Genomic DNA, 21917 nt, shown 5'->3' on the forward strand with positions numbered 1-21917 from the left:
CCTTTGTTATTCTAGCTCTCTTATCTCAAGAATCAATCTTTTTGAAAAATGCCAGAAGGAAAAGTGTTTTAACTCCCAAGATATTTTTCTGTTGTTTTTGAGGGTTTCCCCAAATTTAAATAAAGGTAACTGCAGATTTCCTAAAGTCAATATGAGTTAGAATGTTATGTGTAATTGGAATGACTGGTTAAATTTGAGTCTGTCAGTTTTGTTTGTTTCAAAGAGTCCTTTGAGATTCTTTGGTATAAAAGAGTAGTTAAATAAATGTACCCTTTTATTTATTTATTACATAATATCTGATAGCTACTGTCTTGCTTCAGTATGTCATTAATATGTAGCATTTACTTGGGGTGCCTGGGTAGTTCTGTTGGTTAAGTGTCTGACTCTTGATTTTGGCTCATGTCATAATCTCATGGTCAAGGATTGAGCCCCAAGTTGGGCTCCATACTCAGTGGGGAGTCTGCTTGAGATTCTCTCTCTCCTGTCCTTCTGGCCACCCCCTGGCCCCCATTCCATTTATGTTCTCTCTTTCTAAATTAAATAAATACATCTTTAAAAATATGTAGAATTTATTTAATGTTTACATATTTGAATAAAAAACTGATAAAGCCCTCTGACTCTTGGAATATATATTGTGAGTGTGAGTTTGGACTTTAAGATATCTGGTTTGTATAACAGGATGATTAGTACCATTCATGGAAATGAGAAACTCCTAAAAAGGGGCTATTTGGGAGTTAGGAGTTCAGTATGAAATATATTGACTTTTTTTGTCTTCTCTAGTAGAGAAATCACATGGGTGTTTTGATATGTATATGTTTATAGCTCAGTGGTAAAGTCTGATTTGGAGATTTAATGAGTGGGCTTGGCTAGGTGGTAATTGAAGTTGGAACATGTAAAATGTTACCCAGGAAGGAAAGATAGAGTGAGGAAAGAGGAGATCTGAGCCAATGGATCTTAAAAGCAAATGATCATATTATGCCTGTTGAGGGAGAGTGGGCCAGGGCAGTACAAGTTTCACGTAGGAGTATTTGATCAATAGAGGGGAATTCTCCCAAGAGGTCAAGTATAATAAGTAAGAAATGTCTCTGTTGGATTAGTAAAATGGAATTTGCTGGTTAATTAAAAGCATCTGCTTTGCTTGAGTGATAAGATGAAAGCCAAATGGGAGCAGATTGCGTAGTGAGTAGGAGGAGAGGAAAGTGAAGACAGGAAGCATAGATAAGTCTTTTAGGAATTTCGTTTATGGAGAAGGAGCAGTAGCAGAAGGAGGATGTGTGGTGAGGGAAGAGATGCATCCCTTCCTCTCTTCATTCCTCCTTCCCTATCTTTCTCCATCTTTTCTCTCTTACTACTTTTCCTTTTTTTCTCTATAAGAGCAACCTAAACCCGTATAAATGATGGGGCAGGAAAAACAAGTTTTCAAACAGAGATCTATCAAGTTTTTGTAAGGTTTAAGGTTCTTAGGAGAGCAGGAGGGGACGCAATACAAAGTACAAGTAGAGAGGTCAGCCTTAGATGGGAGATAGCCACATATTTCCAAATGGGGAAACAAATTAGAAGGGAAGAGAAATAATAGATTTTTAGGTTTGAAAAGGCAAGATGGAAATGTTTCTGGCTTGTAGTTTCTTTATCCTGAAGGGGGTAGAATGAGGCAGATTTAGACCCAAGAAAAATAGGAAATGTTTGAAATGGTTGACAGTAACTGGGAGAGTAAGAAGTGAGTTGGCCAGAGAAATGTGGAAGTACTGTTAGGTATTTGGTGCCCATTTGAAGTTAAGAATCTTGTGATTCTCTCCAGCAGAGATGAATTGTTTGAGTGTATGGTTGGATGGTTGGATCTATCCAACTATCCAGTGCTGGAGATTACCCCATGTGTGCAACTAAAAGGTAGGATAACAGGAGAATTTAGAATATTGGTGAGAGCATCATTAGAATGATATATTATGGCATCTCAGTTAGATAAAGAGAGAAGAGAAGAAAAGAAAAGGTGATTGATTAGGCGAAACAAAGAGACTCAATGCCTTAGGGTGCAGTGAAGTTGAAAAATGCTTATGATGTTACTGGTTGAAAGCAAACTGATGGGATAAGAGATTGTGCCAGAAAGAGAGGAACTTTAATTAGTTAATTTGGAGCTTTTACATGTGATGATAATATCCAAGAAGAAGCCATGATTGATGTAGAGTAGAAGAGAATGTTTCGCCTTCTAACCCCACAGGATGGAAGCTTTGTGACATTTCTTGAAGTGAATCTTGCAAAATAGTATTTTGTCCCCCCAAAAAAGTACATGTACTAATGTGTTATTAAGGCTTTGAGACATACTGCATTTAAGAAACCTGCTTAAATTTGACTAATGGGGCAGTTCTAAAATCTATGGGACTACTGAACCTTTTGTAGTTAGATGTTAGATAACATCTGTTAATCATTCAAAGTAGGGTTTTTCCAAACATGTTGAACAATTACTTTGCATGTCATGTGCTGCTGTTTTGTTTTGTTTTTAAAGATTTATTTATTTATTTATTTATTTGAGAGTGCATGCATAGGGAGAAGGGCAAGGGGAGAAGGAGCAGACTCCTGCTGAGTGGGGAGCCAGACATGGGGCTCCATCCCAGGACTCTGAGATCTTGACCTGAGCGGGAAATCAAGAGTTGGCTGCCTAACCAGTTGAGTCACCCAGGCACTCCTGAAACTGATGAATTAATAGGAATAAGTAAAAGTAATTATCACAACATAATATGATACAACACAAGAAGTGTTCTCTTACAAAGAAGTTTTCCATTTATATTAATATATTTCAATATTAGAAGATTTGTTTTCCTATTAAAAGTAAATATATGTCTAGAAGGAAAAAAATGTTAAGTTAGTGTATTATTTTGTTAATGAAAATTGTGACTTTCATAATTGCTTATTGGAGATCTTCAATTACTAGTGGATAGTCTAGGAAACTCTGCTTTATTAGTTCCCTATAACAGTCAACCAAAGCAGTAGAGCTAAGTACATTAGAGAGTTTATTTACATTCGCAACTAGATATATCCAGAAATTTAAACCATATCATCAAGAAGTTGTCTGTCATCATTTCTTAGCTCTACCCTCTGTTGTATTGCTCTGTTCTCAGGCAGCCAGTACCAATAGTCCCATAATTTGGCAGCTTCTCTTGGAAGGGTGAGAATGAGATAAATGCTTGGAACCTCACTGACTTCTTCCTAACAGGTCTTCTAGTTGGATTTTATTTGCTGATAATAGAAGTGCAATATTATAAGCACCAAATTCCTATCTTTAACATTTTATTTTTAAAATTCAGTTCTAGGATATTGTTTTAGGTCCTAAAGTTTCTGATTCCATTCTAATAAGTAAAATCTTGCCTGAGGCCTTGAAACTCCAAACATTTCCAGTTATTAGTTCTAGTAATTCTAGTAACAAAAGGAACTCTGAACAGATAGTAGGATTGTTGATGTGTGTGCACTATGAGAATACTAAAAAGTCAAACCATTCAGAGAACTTTTTAGATGAAGTTGGAAACTTAAAACATAGTTCATACAAAACTGAAGTATGTTCATACTAGACCTTACAGTAACCTTCTATGGTTCCCTGCCCCAAATACAGAAACGGTAACACTCATCTTCCGTATCCCTCAAAAGCAATCAACAAAAGAAAAGAAAATCAAACCAAAATAATAAGAATGAAGACTTTTTAGATATTTGGAGTTTAACTCTTTAAATGATCTTTTGAGGAGTATAGGCTTAAACTCTGAAGGCCTTTTGTGGTAATTGACTGCCTTAGAATATGGTAGTCAAATATAAGTCTGTAACTTTTGATAAATTAATGGCATTTTCTTTTGTCATACTGAAGATCCTTAACTTGTGTGTTTGTATTTTCTTGGTTTATGACTAACAGTCAATAAAATGATGACTGGCAGGTTACTTGTCAATAAGAATGCAAATGAATTTCTGTAGCCAGTTTGGATATGGAAAGTTACAAGAGACCATATGTAAGGGCTGAAAGTTATCATCTTAAATACAGAAAGTTGTGGGTGTGAATGGAAAGCAGAGAGAACTCTCTAGCACACCTCCCCCTCTCCCCCAAAGGGGCTGCAAAGCTTGGTGAGATCTCCTTTAGTTCCTAAAGCTGGTGGATTGACTTTGAAGCTTAGGCAAGATACTGGAATCTTGCCTGGGCTCAGATTCCATTCTTAGCTGAAGGAAAACTCCTGAAACAGCTTTCAGAATTTTGAAGCTGGTGGTGAACTGATTCAAACTAAAGCTGCAACAAAGACCAGACCCAGCTTATTACCTATAGTCCCAACCTAGCAGCCTGACAGACAAAGTAGCACGTATCCCTCTTCACAAATTCTGCTCTTCTTTTATACAAACCATTTGGAACACAATAAAAAATATATGACACACTAAAAAGAGAAATGGAGAAATAAGAAATGTGACTTACAGCTAAGAAAATAGACACAGGTGACCTAGTTATTAGAATTACCAATGTCTTTAATATAGCTGTTATAAGAATGCTAAGGGATCTAGTGGAAAAGATTACAACGGGTATGAAAGATGGGATATTTCAACAGTGATATGGATGCATAAAAAATGAAATTCCGGAAATGAAAAATATAATATCAAAACTAAGGAATTCATTAAATGGGATTTTTAATAGTAGATCAGTGACATGTGATTTTAGGTTGATAGAACGTATCCAAATGGAAACAAAAAAGGAAAAGAAAAACTGAGTATTTGTGATCATAGAGTGATATCAAATGGACGAACATACATGTAATTAGAATCTAAGGAGGGGAGGAGAGAGAGATAGGAGTAGAAAACATATCTGAAGGGACAATGATCGAGTATTTTGTAACACTTTCAACCCACAAGTCCATGAAATTTAACAAACTCCAAGCAGGATAATTAAAATAAAATTACATTTACTTGTATCCTTGCTTATTATAAAAGTAATCGTGGAAAAATGTTTATTATATATAGGGAATAATGATATGAATTATAGTTGACTTTATACCAGAAACATTAGAGACCACAAGACAAAGTGCTGAAAGAGAAAAAAAAAAAAAGAAAAGAAAAGAAAAAGAAAAACAACATTGAATTCTATAAGCAGTAAAAAAAAAAAAAAAGTTCTTTAAAAATGAAGGCAAGATACTTCAAGGATACTTCACACCCATTAGGATAGCTATAATCAGAAAAACGGAAAGTAACAAGTTTCAACAAGGATGTGCAGAAATTGGAAGCCTCATACATTGCTGGTAGGAATGTAAAATGGTTCAGCTACTGTGGAAAATAGTTTAGCTGTTCATCAAAAAGCTAAACACACAATTACCAAACGACCCGGCAATTCCACTCTTATATGTATCCCCGAAAGAGTTGAAAACAGGTACTCAAGTACATATGTATCTACAGTTATAGCAGTACTATTCACAATAGCCAAAAGATGTTTTTGTCAGTATTAGTAAAGATAAAATAATAATGGCTAATATTTATAAGTATTTATTATGGTAAGGGGAGAGAAGGAGGAGAAAAGAAAATGGGAGTCAGGCAAAAAAGAGAGGAGAGCTCAGGAAGCTGCTGTTGGAAAGAAATGAGCACCTTATTCAGGAATTGGCAAAAGGATTATTTTGACCTGATCAAAGTAACTTGTTAAGTAGAGTAGTGAGCTTAGAGTCTGTGAGGGTGTGGCTGGAGCTGGCAAAGTGCCTCCATTATTAGACATAGGGGCCTCTAATGAAATAGTACTTTTGCTCTCATTATAATGCATTCTTGGTCTTACAAGTTATTAGTTTAAGAAAAGAAGATAAATTTCATGGCTTAACATTATGCCCCTTAGCTGTTTTAAAGGCGGACTCTCAAGTACGTGGGTGGCTTAGTTGGTTGAGAGTCTGACTCGTGATATTGTGATACCAGCTCAGATAAAAGATCATGTGTGTTGTGAGATCAGAGCCCATCTTCAGCTCCATGCGCAGCAGGAAATCTGCTCAAGAGTCTCTCTCCCTCTCCCTCTGCCCCTCCCAATGCTCACTCTCTCTCTCCCTCTCTCAAATAAATAAATAATTTTTTTTTAAAGATTTATTTATTTATTTGAGAGGGAGAAAGAGAACAGGAACACAAGCAGGGGGAGTAGGAGAGGGAGAAGTAGGTTCTCTGCTGAACAGGGAGCCTTATGCAGGACTCAATCCTAGGACCCTGGGATCATGACCTGAGCTGAAGGCAGATGCTTAACAACTGAGCCACCCAAGTTGCCCAGTAAATAAATAAATTAAAAAAAAAAAAATAAAGGCTTTGGCGCCTGGGTGGCTCAGTCCTTAAGCATCTGCTTTTGGCTCAGGTCATGATCCCAGGGTCCCGGATCGAGGCCTTCATCAGGCACCCTGCTCAGTGGGAAGCCTGCTTCTTTCTCTCTCCCACTCCCCCTACTTGGGTTCCCTCTCTCAATGTGTTTCTGGCAGTCAAATAAATAAATAAATAATCTTGAAAAAAAAAAAAAAAAGGCAGAATCTTAGTTAAGAAGTGTCTTGATTATTTAACTCAGAATAGTATAATTTTTTTTTTTTAAATAACCTGAGACACACAGTTGTTTACTGAGCAGAGCCTATCAGCATTTAAATTGTAGACTTAGTGAGGTGCTCATAAGGAAACTGGTATGGATTTTGCACTATTGGATAATTTATGAAAAGAATGTATATAGACATTTAGCTCATCCGTTTGAGCAAAGCACCATGGAACATGAATTGTACTTAGATTTTGAATAGGAAAGGAGCTGATTATAGTCTCCTGCTTTGGTCTTATTCCCCTAGACATCATCATAGTTAAGAGATATATACAGTCAAGAAAGCAAGAACAATATGACATTTTACAACCTGGGTTTGAGCGAACTCCATTGTACTATAAATTTTCTTAGCATTGTTATTTTAAGACAAAATCTGAATAATCACTCAAATGTTCCTTTTGCATATTTGGTTTCCAATTTCATTATTTCAAAATATGAAAATGGTTGACTTAGCAAGCGGTCTGTCTTTCTTTGAATAAATATTCTTAATATGCAAGCATCAAAGAAAAACAGCATGACAAACTAGGTTACTAGGCAGTGAATACTTCTGAAATGATTTGTCTTCAGTCAGAACCCAATTGCTAAAATAAATCACTTACAAACTGTTTCAATACTTAAATTCTGTATCCTGATGGGAATAAAAACTGTGTATTCTTCATTCTTCCCAGCAAATCAACATCTGCAAAAGACTAAGTTATTCGTTTATTTATAAATGCATTCCTTTTATGAAGGACATACCGATATTTGCAGTATTTCATTTACATTATGGAGTCATTTATCAACAGACAAGAATTTTTTTTCAGGAGACAATCTTTTCTGAGGTTATAATTTCCCTGTAGTTATTTCTCACAAAATCCCTCCAAATTTCATGGCTGCTTTGCATAAGTAGTCTCAAAGATATTTGGCACTCAGCCTGGAGCTTGAGCATGAATATTGTTCTCTTTTCCTTGATCCTTAGTGCCTCCTGATCTGAATATGTATCTGAATGTTCCCACAGGGCCAAATCATCACTTTCATTGTTCAATGTAAGAATGTTATTAGGTTGGGATTATTTATTGAAATGATGTGAGAAAATAATGTGAGAAATAATACTTATTGTTTCAGTGACTTATTAGCATAAAAAATTTTCCTGTGGCACCTTTCACTGTAGTTGGCCTTTCCATTGGAGGTCAAGTTTTGAGGCCACCTCAGGCAGAAAGTGACCAGCCCTCAAAGGGAAGGGACTCTGGTGACCAGCCTCCCACATGAAACTCTTCTGTGGGAGTTTGGCCAGCGATCAGTGCAATGAAGTGACTGGGGAGCTGGACGATGGTCACAGAAATTTTGAGATGAAGATTTTGTCCGGGCCAGTGTCCTTCCGTGTACTGATACAGAAACTAAGAGCCACGCTAGTGAAGTAATTTAATTTGCCCAGATTCATACTTGTTACGCCTTCTGACATCAAGAACCTTATTCTTTCTACCTTAGTGCTTCCTTTAGAGGCCGTACTGTGAGAACCATTATGTGCTTAGTGGTTAAAGTCATTAATTTGTAACTTACTCGGCCATCTAGTCACGCTGTCATTTGGAAGAACTGCTGATTTTTGTCCCTTACTTTAACCAGCAAAACTTTGCCTCTTGCCTTTTATATCATTGCCTGGGCTTCAGTGAGCAGAGGGTGGAGATAACCTGACAGCCTGTTTTACTGCAATTTGGCAGTTTTATTAAGAGTAATTTAAAAACCGGATAGGTATGGTTTTACTTGAACTGTAAGTAGTTTACGTATTATTTCTTAGAGGTCTTTTTTATCAATTGATAATAAGGAAACTTTTAATGACTATGAAAGTTTCATATCAATTATGAAACATCTCCATATATATATATGGAAAGAGAGATGGGGGGGAGACAGAAATTGTGAGACCCTTCAGTCAATTTTACTTTTTATTTTATTTTTTTAAAGAGTATGTTTTGAGTGAGAGAGTGTAGGAGGAGGGGGCAAAGGGAGAGAATCATCAAGTAGACTCCTTTCCTGAGCACGGAGCCCAACATGGGGCTGGATCCTGCCATCCTGAGATCATTACCTGAGCTGAAACCAAGAGTTGGATGCTTAACCAACTGAGCCACCGAGATGTCCCTACACTTTAGTTTATTTTAAAATAATGACAATGAAAAGCTATTCTTGAATGATATGTGAAAGTGATAGTCCATCTGGAACTTTCCTTTCAAGATAGATTTACAGCTACACTTATAACATTTTTCTGGGCATCTCATTAGACTATTATTTCATGACATCTTCCCTCCTTCCCCCCCTTACCTTTCCTCACCCCCACCTTTCTTCACTGAGGGGCCATGCTGTTGCCCAAACCAATCCCTATGTTTGTTACCTGGAGAAGGCTCTTTGCCTTGTCATTACTTGAGGGGGGTAAAATGAGTGCGTCATCACCAGCCTTAGCAGGCCAACAGGCAGGATTAGTTATTATATTAATGGTAATTAAAAGGCAATTTTTAAAATTTTAATTTCTAAAAGTAGCCATTTAATTCATTGATACAAAAGTCAACCTGTCAGTGAATTCAGCACGGTCTGAAGTATTATGAGACCATAATTTAAATCTACAGTATAATGCTACATAGACCAGCTTTAGCAAGTGAGTTTCATGTTCTCTATTTGTGGAAATCTGTGCACCAATGGAACTGACACTGGTTAAAATTTTTTTAATAAACTTGATTATTCCTGTTTGAAACTTAAGGTTTGTGATAATACAGTTTTTAGATCAGCCTATTTAAAGAATACTTTAAATGAAAGGGTGCTTTTTAACTAATTGTATCTCCTCAAACACACAGTGTATTATGCTTCATCAATTAATATAAAGGAAGCACTTTTTGAAGTCTTCTTTACCCCACACCTGGACCTGCACATTAGACTTATCTGGTGTTGGTTTCTTAAGAAGGTATATTTTTTTAAGATTTTATTTATTTGATAGAGAAAGATCACAAGTAGGCAGAGAGGCGGCAGAGAGAGAGGGGGGGAAGCAGGCTCCCCGCTGAGCAGAGAGCCCGATGCGGGGCTCGATCCCAGGACCCCGGGATAATGACCTGAGCGGAAGGCAGAGGCTTAACCCACTGAGCCACCCAGGTGTCCCTGTTTTGTTTTGTTTTTGTTTTTGTTTTTATTTTAATTATCAGAAGTTTTGGGGGGAAATGGTTCTCTTTCCTGTCATAAGTTTTGATACCAAAATGTAGCTTGAAGAAAATTACTGTTGTCATTTCAGTGCATATTATTAAGTCATACACTACTAAAACACTTTCTCATATGTAAAACTCTGTCCTGATTTTTCTACTTTTCTGCATCACTTCTCAGTGCTTTTCTGTTCTCATAGTGCTCTTATGTTAGCACCACACTCTCTCCAGTATTTTAAGAGCATTAACTCAGAGGAGAAGCATAAATTCACGGTAGAGGTGCTCAGAGCTCTCTTGTGAAGCTTTTGTTGCCAAACAGGTGAAGTTAGCCCTTTCCTCTCATCGTCCTGTCAGTAGTAGCAGCCACAGGGTCAGCAATGGTATCACTGCTTCTGCTAATGTCACTGCCACCTCCACCTCCATGGTCTCTCAAAGTCAGGGGGAGAAGTTCCCCAGGGGAAGAAATGGGTAAACTGGGCTAGGAAGTAGAAAACTATAGTCCCTGCAGTGCTTTCCAGTATGTGTGCTATATATAATTTTATTATTATATAAAAACATATTTTACTATATATATTGTACTATAAACAATATAAAGATATATAAACATTATATATACTATAACTATACTGTCTATAAATATATGGCTGTATATACATGTGTTAGCACTATAATATATTTTATAGTATAATATGCAATTGCTGCGTATGCCACCCTCCCCGCTTGTGGGTTCTGTGTAATCTGGCTATATGTTTTATTAGGTTTTACCCTCCCAGACATTTTTTTTTTTTTTTTCAGAAGACTTCTCAAGAATCAAGTTTTGATTTTTATTTTTTAAAAGATTATTTATTTGTTTGTTTGAGAGAGAGAGGAGCAGAGGGAGTGGGAGAAGCAGTCTCCCCACTGAGCAGGGAGCGCAACTTGACCACCTGACTTGGGACTTAATCCCAGGACTCTGGGATCTTGAACTGAGCTGAAGACAGACAGATGCTTAACACACTGAGCCACCCAACACCCTCCCTCCCCCTCCCCCGCCAAATTAGATTTGTAAAAATCCTAAAACACTCAAGTTGAAGATAGGCGTGCATTAAAGAAAGGTCACTGTATTTCAGTCCTTCAAGGCTGTTTTTTCCTTTAGTGCTTCTTATGACTCAGTACAGGGTTTGTTTTTTGTTTTGTTTTGTTTTATTTTTTTTTATAATTGACTTTTTAAAAAAATTTATTATTTTTATTTTTTTTTTAAAGATTTTATTTATTTATTTGACAGAGAGATCACAAGTAGTCGGAGAGGCAGACAGAGAGAGAGAGAGGGAAGCAGGCTCTCCGCTGAGCAGAGAGCCCGATGCGGGACTCGATCCCAGGACCCTGAGATCATGACCTGAGCCGAAGGCAGCGGCTTAATCCACTGAGCCACCCAGGCGCCCCTATTATTTTTATTAATATGTAATGTAATGTATTATTTGCCCCAGGGGTACAGATCTGTGAATCATCAGGCATATACATTTCACAGCACTCACCATAGCACATACCCTCCCCAATGTCCATAACCCAACCACCCTCTCCCTCCCTCCTCCCCCCAGCAACACTCAGTTTGTTTTATGAGATTAAGAGTCTCTTATGTTTCATCTCTCTCCTGGTCCCATCTTGTTTCATTTTTTCCTTCTCTATCCCCCAAACCCCCACCCTGCCTCACAAATTAGTATAGGGATTTTTACTAGAAAGTAAAGTGAAGCAACAGCTAGGATTAAGCCTATAGAATTTAATGCTCACATTCCTAAGGTGATGAAAAAGAAGTTGAGGTCATTTGTTCTGTTAGGTTACTGTAAGATTACTTTAAATTATTAATGTGCATATGTTTGTAGAATGATAAGAATATTAATACTGCAACCATTAGAATGAAAAGTAGATAATTTGGGAGTAGGCACTTGGAGAGACAGAAGTTGAATTTTGGAAACTACAGTGTTTATCGAGTATATGGCTAAAAATGTCTGCATTTACTGAATAGAGACGTATACCCTACATATTAGAGACAAAGGAAACAAATGATGTTATTTGTGGCCTGCTTTAGTTATTTCCCACTGATAAATAAAAACTGAGCATCACTACTAATGGAAGACATAAGAAATACATCACATGGCAATAGGATCTCAAGTTCTTTTGTCTGCTGCTGCTGAACAGTTGAAATGTCATTATTGGAAAATTGACCAGTGCTTCCATTACAAACCCTCACACATCCTTCCTTATTTATTACCTTCTAGGTCTCATTTTTGTTCTACTTTCTCTTGTTTTCTACCCTCTTACCCCTCTTCATTTGCATTTATTATATGGATCTAAAGATATAAAATTTTAAGGAAAGTTTCCTTCAATTGTGATATATGATGCTTAGAAATATACATCCTAAAGCAAGTAGCTGGATTGATTTTACTTAGAGGAGTTCTACCCTCATCCCCTTATTTACCTTTTTGGTTCTCCTTTGGTGGTGTTGTCATCATCATTGTTATTGTGATCCTGTGAATCTTTGTGGAATTCACTGTTTTAAAAAATGTGTTCAGTATAGTTCTCCTGCTGATTTTTCTCTATTATATTTTGTTTGAAAATCCCTTTCAACTATGGTGCTATCTGAAATGTATGTTAGACTGGTTCCTTAGAGCTTTTATCTTTTTTTTTTCTCCCACATGTTAATATTTGGTTTCCCATGAATTTCCTATACATTTCTTTTTTCTCTTGTCTTATGAATTTTTATTTCTTTCTTATTTTTCTGCAAAACCAAGACATTCATTAAGAAATGAAAATACTATAGAGTTCCTATGCATTTGATTATTTGCCATCTTTAATGTCAGGAAGATTGCATTTTATTTAGTTGGAATATGTGATTAGCTGTGGATAAATATCTAAATGCCCAGCATAACTGTATATAAACTAGTTTACTATTGCTGAAGGCTTCTTTCTTAATCTCTCCAGGAAAGAAAGGAGAGGCTATCCAAGTTTGAGTCTATTCGTCATTCAATTGCTGGAATAATTAGGTCTCCAAAATCTGCACTGGGCTCTTCAACAGTAAGTAGAATGAACTCCATGTGCTACTGAAAATAATTATTATCTAGCTTCTTTCTGATAAACAATGAATATCATGTGTAAATTTGTCCTTACAAATAGAAAACTAAGTACATAATATAATTGTTTTGTATGCATATGATTCTGTTCATACATGTACATAGTAAACACTGATATAAGGAGGAAGGAAATAAACTTGTATTCAGGACTTCCTGTACCACATATAAATAATTATAGGAAACATTTTAGGTATTTTGAGGCTTTATTGGAAAAAGAGCAGAGAAGGGGCGCCTGGGTGACTCAGTGGGTTAAAGACTCTGCCTTCAGCTCAGGTCATGATCCCAGGGTCCGGGGATTGAGCCCCGCATCGGGCTCTCTACTCAGCAGGGAACCTGCTTCCCCCTCTCTCTCTGCCTGCCTCTCTGCCTACTTGTGATCCATGTCTGTCAAATAAATAAATAAATAAATAAATCTTAAAAAAAAAAATCTTTAATTAAAAAAAAAAAGAAGAGCAGAGACAAATTTTTTTCCAGTGAAACACATTTTTATTTGTATATGTATTTTTAAAGTGTATCAGTTTATATATGTGTTCATATTTTCGAGAAGATTTTAATTATTAAATTGAAGTCTTTTTGAAATTTAGGTTTGTCATATCATAGTGGTGCATAAAATATTACAAATCCCTGTAGCAACAGCTATAGTCAAGCAAGATAAAGTATATTCTTTTTCCCTTTATAGAATAAGATTTTAAAGTATTTTTCTTATTTCATTACCTTTAAGACTAAATTAACAGACTTGTTTTCCTAGCTATCCCTCATGCATAATAGTGCTTTAGAATGATAATAAATGATTGTCAAAACAACAATATTCAGTACAAATTAATTATGTGCTCTGCTCCCCCATCTTTCCAAGTTTCTACATAGTAATATCTTAATGTTATTTCTTACTGTTTAAAAGTTCAGCTGTTTAAAATAATGTGATCTAGTCTTACTTAGAAAATAATGTGTTTCCTAACCATAAGTTAAATGTCCATTCACATTTTGGATTTATTTACTATAATTCTTTTTTTAATATATAACACATGTTCCTATATTTATTCCACTCAAGCAAAACTCTCTTATACACAATTGAGGCAAAGCATAAAGTATTTTAATTAACAAAAAAGAAGAAAATTGTAATTTTATATAAAAGAGGTTTTCTACTTCAGTGTTAGCCTTTGATGCTTTTATTATCACATACTTCTGAACTCCAGAAGTACTCTATGGGAATAGGGAAGAGCTATGAACGAATGTAGACCATCTACCCCGGCATTAAATAGCAAATACAAAAATAAAAATAATTTTAGGCAAATACTACATGGTAGAGCAAGTCTCTTTTAAGTCCCATATCCTAATGTTGTTTTCTTAAGTTAATGATTTATAACTTGAGATAAATAGTAGTTCTTAAGACTTGGTTTATTTTGATTTGACATTCAAAATAAAGTATAGTAGGCTTGATTAGAAATCTATGATATATTCTAGAGACTATGAAGACATGTTTTGATGACTTAGGAGAAAAGAAAAAGAGTTCTTGAAATATTTAAAAAGTTTTTTAAAAAAGAAAAAATAGTTATTGAAAGGAAAGTTCAGGTGTGTTCTTCAAAAAGAAAAAAATCAGTTTAAAAAATTATTATTATTATTTATTTATGCACACATGTGCGAGAGAGAGAGAGAGAGAGAGAGAGATTGATCTCTTTAGGATAGGCAACCATGTGTAACTTCATGGTGGGGGGGGTGGGAGCAGAGGGAGAAACAGACTCCCCACTTAGCAGGGAGCCCGACATGGGGCTTAATCCCAGAACCCTGGGATCTTAACCCTAGTGGAAGGCAGATGCTCAACTGATGGAACCACCCAGGTGCCCCAAGAAAATCAGTTCAGAAAAAGAAAAGTTCAGATACCTCAGTGAACACTTCATAAAATTATTTATCATTGAAATAAGTCAGCAAAACACATGACATCGTGATGTTGTCATTAACTCACCTTTATTTCACTTAGTCAGAGGTCTTTGTGCCAGCAATTAGTAGCAGTTTACTAGTGAGCTGATTTATGATTTATGATTCCCTGCCCAATTTTCCTTTAGTCAAGTATTTTACATACGTGAGAGAAGGCCTATTACAAACTCAAGGTTATTTTCAGCTTTAGTCTTCGGTGTAAAATTCGGAGATTGGAATTTAGAGCTCCAGATATTAGCTTGTGACAGAAAAATAAGAATTTGGAGATAGTAGAAATGGGATAACACTCCCAATGTTTGTTTTCCCGACAACCTGGGATTCCTAAGAATTTTGTGCCTTCCAGACACTTGTCTGGGAGTGCAACACTGGCTTCTGAGACTTCATGTCACATACGCCACTTTGAAGTTTGTAGTTATGAGAGCTTCAGCTTTTGGCTCTAACGGAGCCTGTTTTGATAGATCAGGTTGATCAGAGGGTGAGCGAGGTTATTTTCTTTTATGTATATAAAAACACATTCATTTACATATAGAAACAAAAGAAATCCAGTTAGTTCAATGTGATGAAGTTATATGTGGTTGCCTATCCTAACATTATAAGTTGAACAATCTTAATGAATTAATGGTACAAATCTTAACTTTTTAAGATTTGAAGTTATTTTTCGTGTTATCTTCTCCATTTAAAAATGGTCTTTACTTTATTCTTAAATAAAATTACCAAATTGACAGTGACTGATATACGTAAAACTTTGGTATCAACAAACTACTTTACTGGAGTGAATTGAAGTGACTTTCCCACAAAGCATGTACCTCATTCAAATATATATTGTGATCTATTTTTTCATAAATTATCAACATCCTGAAAGCTGTGAAATGCCCATTTCTTCTAAGAAATTATTCACTCTGTAATTGAGAATTCTAGAGACCGTTTACTTCCTCAGGGCCCATTTGGTCTATTAGGATCTTCTCGCTGAAGGAAATCATTACTTCTATCAGTTAAGTGTTCTTTGGTATTTCTTTATTTATTCAGAAATCTCATGAACCAAAAACACTGAGGCAGTCTGCAGTTTAGGACACTGTTGTTCACGCTGAATAAATACACACAGGTTTTTCTCTAAATCATTAGGTATCCTACTTATTTGGAGAAGGGGTCTCTCTCCTAAACACACAGGTAATTGAGGTCTTGGGTCTTAATATGAATATGGAGGTTTTAGGTGTTAAGTGTGATAATTTAAGAAGTATAGCAAGTTAGAGACAGCTTAATCATAATTAAATATTTTTTTCTGACACAGTATAGAATTTTTTAGAGTATTCTAATTTGGTAAATAGAAAAATAGAAATAATTTTTTATTGCTCTAAACAGTTTTTTTCTGTAAAAAACCTTATCAAAATGGCATAGTTAAGCATACTTAAACTATTTATGGTGATATACCTCACATAACATGAAATGCTATCATTTTAAATTGTACACTTAGTGGTTTCTGGTGTACTCACTATGTTGTGCAACCATCTCTACTGCTGCTTTCAGAACATCTCAATCCCCCTAGTAAGATACTTCATCCTAGCAGCAGTTGGTCTCAATTCCCTCCTTTTCCCATTTTCTGAAAATCACTAATCCACTCTTGATCCTTAAGGATTTGCTTATTCTGGATATTTCACATCAATAGAATCATATGAGACCTTTTGTGTCTAATTTTTTTCAATTAGTGTAATGTTTTCAGGTTTCATCTGTGTTGCAGCATGTGACTTACTTCATTCCTTTTTATGACTAAATAATGTTCCATTTATGAATTTATCACATATTGTTTACCCATTCATTAGCTGATGGCCATTTAAGTTGTTTCCACTTTTTGGCTCTTACGAATAATGCTGCAGTGAACATTAATGTACAAGTTTTTACATGAACATGTATTTTCAGTGCTCTTTGTTACCTTGCTGGGTCATATGGGCATCCTGTGTTTAAATTTTTGAGGAATTGCCAAACATTTTCCCCCAGTAGTTGCACTATTTTACATTTCCACTAGCAGTATATGAATGTTCTAATTTCTTTAAATGTCATCAGTGCTTGTTACTTTGTTTTTTTTTTTAATTATAGTATTACTAGTGGATGTGAAGTGATATATCTTTTATTTGCATATCCCTAATAACTACTGATGTTGAGCATCTTTTCATGTGCTTATTAGCCACTTGTATATGTCCTTCACAGATATGACTGTTTCTTTTCTTTGAACATTTTTTAATTGGGCTGCTTTTTAATTCTTCAGTTATGAGAGTTCTTTATATTTTTTGGATACAAGCCCCTTAACAGATTTATGCTTTGCAGTTTTTTTTTTCTCATTTTACGTACTGTCTTTTCATTTTCTTAATAATACCATTTGACAAAAGTTTTTGACAAAGTCCAATTTATCTGTTTTTCTTTGATGGTACATGTTTTGGGGTGTCATATTTTTCAAAAATCATCTGATCCAAGATCATATAAATTTCCAAATGTCTTATAGTTTTAGCTTAATACATGTAGGTCTTTGATCCATTATTAGTTAATTTTTGTATATTGTACACAGCAGAGGTCCAGATCCATTATTTTGTATGTAGAAGCATATTTAATTATGCATAATTAATTCAATTTAAAATCTTAAAAAAGCAACAACTATTCAAACGAACATGTAAAAATTGGAATTTTAAAGCGTATTTTTTTTAATTTTAATTTTTTATTTTTTATAAACATATATTTTTATCCCCAGGGGTACAGGTCTGTGAATCACCAGGTTTACACACTTCACAGCACTCACCAAAGCACATACCCTCCCCAATGTCCATAATCCCATCCCCTTCTCCCAAACCCCCTCCCCCCAGCAACCCTCAGTTTGTTTTGTGAGATTAAGAGTCACTTATGGTTTGTCTCCCTCCCAATCCCATCTTAAAGCGTATTTTTAAATAAAATAAGGAAATTAATTGCATTATACATAAGGAAATGAAACTAGAATTAATAGTATTGCCATTGGACTTGTCGTAGCTATTTATTTCAACATTTTTAATAGTGTGGCTAAAATGTAGTGCTTATATGAAGACAGTCCCATGGAATTCTTCAATCAACAGTCTTGATGGAAGGAAGAATGTGAGATAATTAGATGATACATAATTTGTCTTTAATCAATATAGCATTTGATGGTTGATGTTTAATATTTTTTGTATGGTCTTAGTAGTTTTTAAACACGTTTTAACAGCTCCAAGAATGTGTTCTTTTATCAAAGTACTAAAAGCCTTAAATAACCTTTTCATTAGTAACTCTGGGCTCTAAGAACTAATCCACATCCAGCATCTTCCTGTGCTGCGGGAGGTTGTAATCTTGCCTTGAGAACTATTTCTCAGAGACTGCTTCTGAAGTCAGAGCCAGAGAAGTTAGGATTAATTGCATAATCTGGAAACCTACTGGTAATTGTGCATATCCATTTTCATTGGAAATCTTTCAAGTCACATTCTATTTAATGAGATCTGTTCTAGTCACATCAAGAATACTTCCCTTTCTCAGAGCCATCTTTTACTGCACAATTTCTGTAGTAAGTGGTTGAGCAAACAATTTGTTCCATCTTACAGCCCCTTGTGAGTACTACTTGTATCAGTGCTATGATCACACCTTTTGAATAGTAGTACTCTTTGAAAAGTATTCTTTAAAAACAGAGTAAAGCACATTTTGGTCTAAATGGTTGTTCTTAAGACCTCAGAAAAATTACATTATTCAACTGTTGGAGCACCTGGATAGCTGAGTGAGTTAAGCATCCAACTCTTGATGTCAGCTCAGTCTTGATCTAAGGGTCATGAGTTTGAGCCCCACATTGGACTCCATGCTGGGCGTAGAGCCTACTTAAAAAATTAATCAACTCTTGCTTCTTGAAAATTCACATTTTTATACATATTGATATATATGTTATTTTAATTTTAGAATTACTTTGTACTAGAATTGGAAAATAAAAATATTGGGAGATAAAGATATGCTTCCATTATATAGAAAAATATAGTAAGTAAGATTTTGCTGGCCTGCTTTATTTTAGAAAATTAGAAAATTGTAATTCAGCTATGTTTCAGTTGTACATCATTGTAATGTTAGTATTGTAATGCTTGGCTTCCACCATTGGCATAAGGAAGTGTACTTCTTTTCATGCATAACATAATAAAATGCTTGTGGTTTTTAGTGTTCTCCTTAAAGCCTAGCAGAGCAACCTTGTACCTCTTTTAACAAGACATGTTGTTAACTTCAGGTTAAATACTATATATTTTAAATCTTAGTTTTCTTTGTTTATTCCTAAAGCCTCAATTTACCTCCCTTTTTCTAGCTATTCCCACTCCTCAGACACTAAGATGTGGAAAAATGAGAAATAAGGGAAAATAAAAATTGCAGCATCTCACTATCATACATACATTGGATTCTCCTGCCTAGTTAGTCATGTTTAAGAAGACTAAATATTATTCTCAGAATTGCTAGCTTTGAACCATTAGCATTATCACATACAATTTTTAAGAAAGGCTTTTTGGATTTATTTTCTGTAACCTGTCATTTTACTATATAGAGAGCACGTCTGTTCCTTTACATGTTTGAACAAATACTTAGTCTGATCATGTCCAACTGATACTGCATTCTTCACCAGAAATCTCAACTTACTGATAAATGTTTAAATTTATTGAAACATGACTCTTAGAATGAGTTGGTAATAGTTTTAGTTGATATTTGTAACATGAAATTAGCACTGAATATATTTAGTTGATTGAAATGTGTTATTATTGATATTGTGGCACATTTTATATATAATATGAGCTTAAGGAAATATTAGCTACTGAAAAAAAAAATAAAACCGTAGAAAACAAGCAGTGAAATGATCAGATGAGAGAGTATGAATAAGAGTCATAAGTACAACTGGAAAAAGTAAATGGATAAAAATAATAAAGTGAAAAAAGAAGATGATTATGAATAAAGAGAAGAGTAAGGAACTAAAGTAACAAGGAGAAACAAACAAACAAACAAAAAAAGCCAGAGGAAATCAGAAGGTATTGGAAGAAACAGAGGCATTAAACCAAAAGCAAAAGACTTCTAAGAAAATTACTTTGCTAGAGATGGTGTCTCTTATGAGAGATCCAAAAGGTACACAAAAAGGCGACCAAGGAAATGGGAAGTTGTGGAAGTAAGGTAGTATTTGAATTTGACTTACTTCTCTATCTTTTTAGGTAAAATTTTAGAAAGAATCATATGAGAATGCAAATTTCTGATTAGCCTGTAATTCTGACTAGTTATGCTGGACAACAGCTATATTATTGGCTGAAGAATGAACAAACTCAGGTTCTCAAAAAGTACAATAGATCTTTAATCAAGAAATTTATGAAAAATAGTTTTGTTGCTAGTTTCGTTGTGGAAAATAAACAGTAGGTGAAGTATCTTTGTTTTGGTTAAAGATGTCAGTACATGAAAAAATGATCAATTCTACTTTACTGCTAAAAACATTGGAATTTGTAGAATTAAAGATAGGCCTTAGTGCCTCATAAAGACAGAACATTGCTCTAATTAATTTATATTCTGTTTGTCTAGCCTGAGGCAGTGATAATGAAGATCAAATATCTAGAATATTTTTTATTTTTCACTGTTTTAGAGTTAACTAATTCCATAAATTCAAGACAGAATTATTTAGAAATATGGAAAAATGTAGCAGCCAGAACATTATTATTCATGTTCTCATTCTATTTTTATTTATTTATTTTTATTAAAGATTTTTATTTATTTGACAGAGAGAGATCACAAGTAGGCAGAGAGGCAGGCAGAGAGAGAGGAGGAAGCCGACTCCGTGCTGAGCAGAGAACCCAATGCGGGGCTCAATCCCAGGACCATGAGATCATGACCTGAGCAGAAGGCAGAGGCTTAACCCACTGAGCCTCCCAGGTGCCCCTTGTTCTCACTTTAGGTTAAACATTTGTTCAGTTATCACACTCTAAATGGTATAAATGTGCTTTCTACATATGATTACAATTTCCTTTCACTGAAAATAGCTTTTACTACTACCAACCAGATTCCTATTCAATAGACCTAGTCCAAGCTTTTGCAAGTAAGTCATTCTCTTACTTCTGCATGACGTTTGAGTCCTAATCTAAAATTTTCCAGTGATACATAGCTTAAAATTAAAGGTCTTTATGGAATTTTTTGGAAAATTTCAAAACCCCAAATTACTTGTTCTCCCCCCGTATAATATTACTTTTTTTTTTTAATTTTTAATTTTTAATTTTTTATAAACATATAATATATTTTTATCCCCAGGGGTACAGGTCTGTGAATTGCCAGGTTTACACACTTCACAGCACTCACCAAAGCACACACCCTCCCCAATGTCCATAACCCCACTCCCCTTCTCCCAACACCCCTCCCCCCAGCAACCCTCAGTTTGTTTTGTGAGATTAAGAGTCACTTATGGTTTGTCTCCCTCCCAATCCCATATTGTATCATTTAATCTTCTCCTACCCCCTTAAGCCCCCATGTTGCCTCACCACTTCCTCATAACAGGGAGATCATATGATAGTTGTCTTTCTCCGCTTGACTTATTTCGCTAAGCATGATACGCTCTAGTTCCATCCACGTAGTCGCAAATGGCAAGATTTCATTTCTTCTGATGGCTGCATAGTATTCCATTGTGTATATATACCACCTCTTCTTTATCCATTCATCTGTTGATGGACATCTAGGTTCTTTCCATAGTTTGGCTATTGTTGACATTGCTGCTATAAACATTCGGGTACATGTGCCCCTTCAGATCACTATGTTTGTATCTTTAGGGTAAATACCCAGTAGTAGTGCAATTGCTGGGTCATAGGGAAGTTCTATTTTCAACATTTTGAGGAACCTCCATGCTGTTTTCCAGAGTGGTTGCACCAGCTTGCATTCACACCAACCGTGTATGAGGGTACCCCTTTCTCCGCATCCTCGCCAGCATCTGTCATTACCTGACTTGTTGATTTTAGCCATTCTGACTGGTGTGAGGTGATATCTCATTGTGGTTTTGATTTGTATTTCCCTGATGCCGAGTGATATGGAGCTCTTTTTCATGTGTCTGTTGGCCATCTGGATGTCTTCTTTGCAGAAATGTCTGTTCATGTCCTCTGCCCATTTCTTGATTGGATTATTTGTTCTTTGGGTGTTGAGTTT

The 21917-nt window shown here is 35.3% G+C and overlaps 1 protein-coding gene across 3 annotated transcripts in view; it reads left to right on the top strand.

The window, feature by feature from the left end:
* Positions 1 to 21917, top strand: part of FER (FER tyrosine kinase) — a 473779-nt gene that overhangs the window by 178827 nt on the left and 273035 nt on the right. For all 3 annotated transcript variants that reach the window (XM_059418338.1, XM_059418340.1, XM_059418339.1), the window contains one exon: positions 12664 to 12756. In XM_059418338.1, coding sequence (XP_059274321.1) covers positions 12664 to 12756 — 93 coding nt within the window. The remainder of the gene's footprint in view (positions 1 to 12663; positions 12757 to 21917) is intronic.

This window comes from Mustela nigripes, chromosome 12, assembly GCF_022355385.1.
Source record: "Mustela nigripes isolate SB6536 chromosome 12, MUSNIG.SB6536, whole genome shotgun sequence".
Classification (NCBI taxonomy): Eukaryota; Metazoa; Chordata; class Mammalia; order Carnivora; family Mustelidae; genus Mustela; species Mustela nigripes.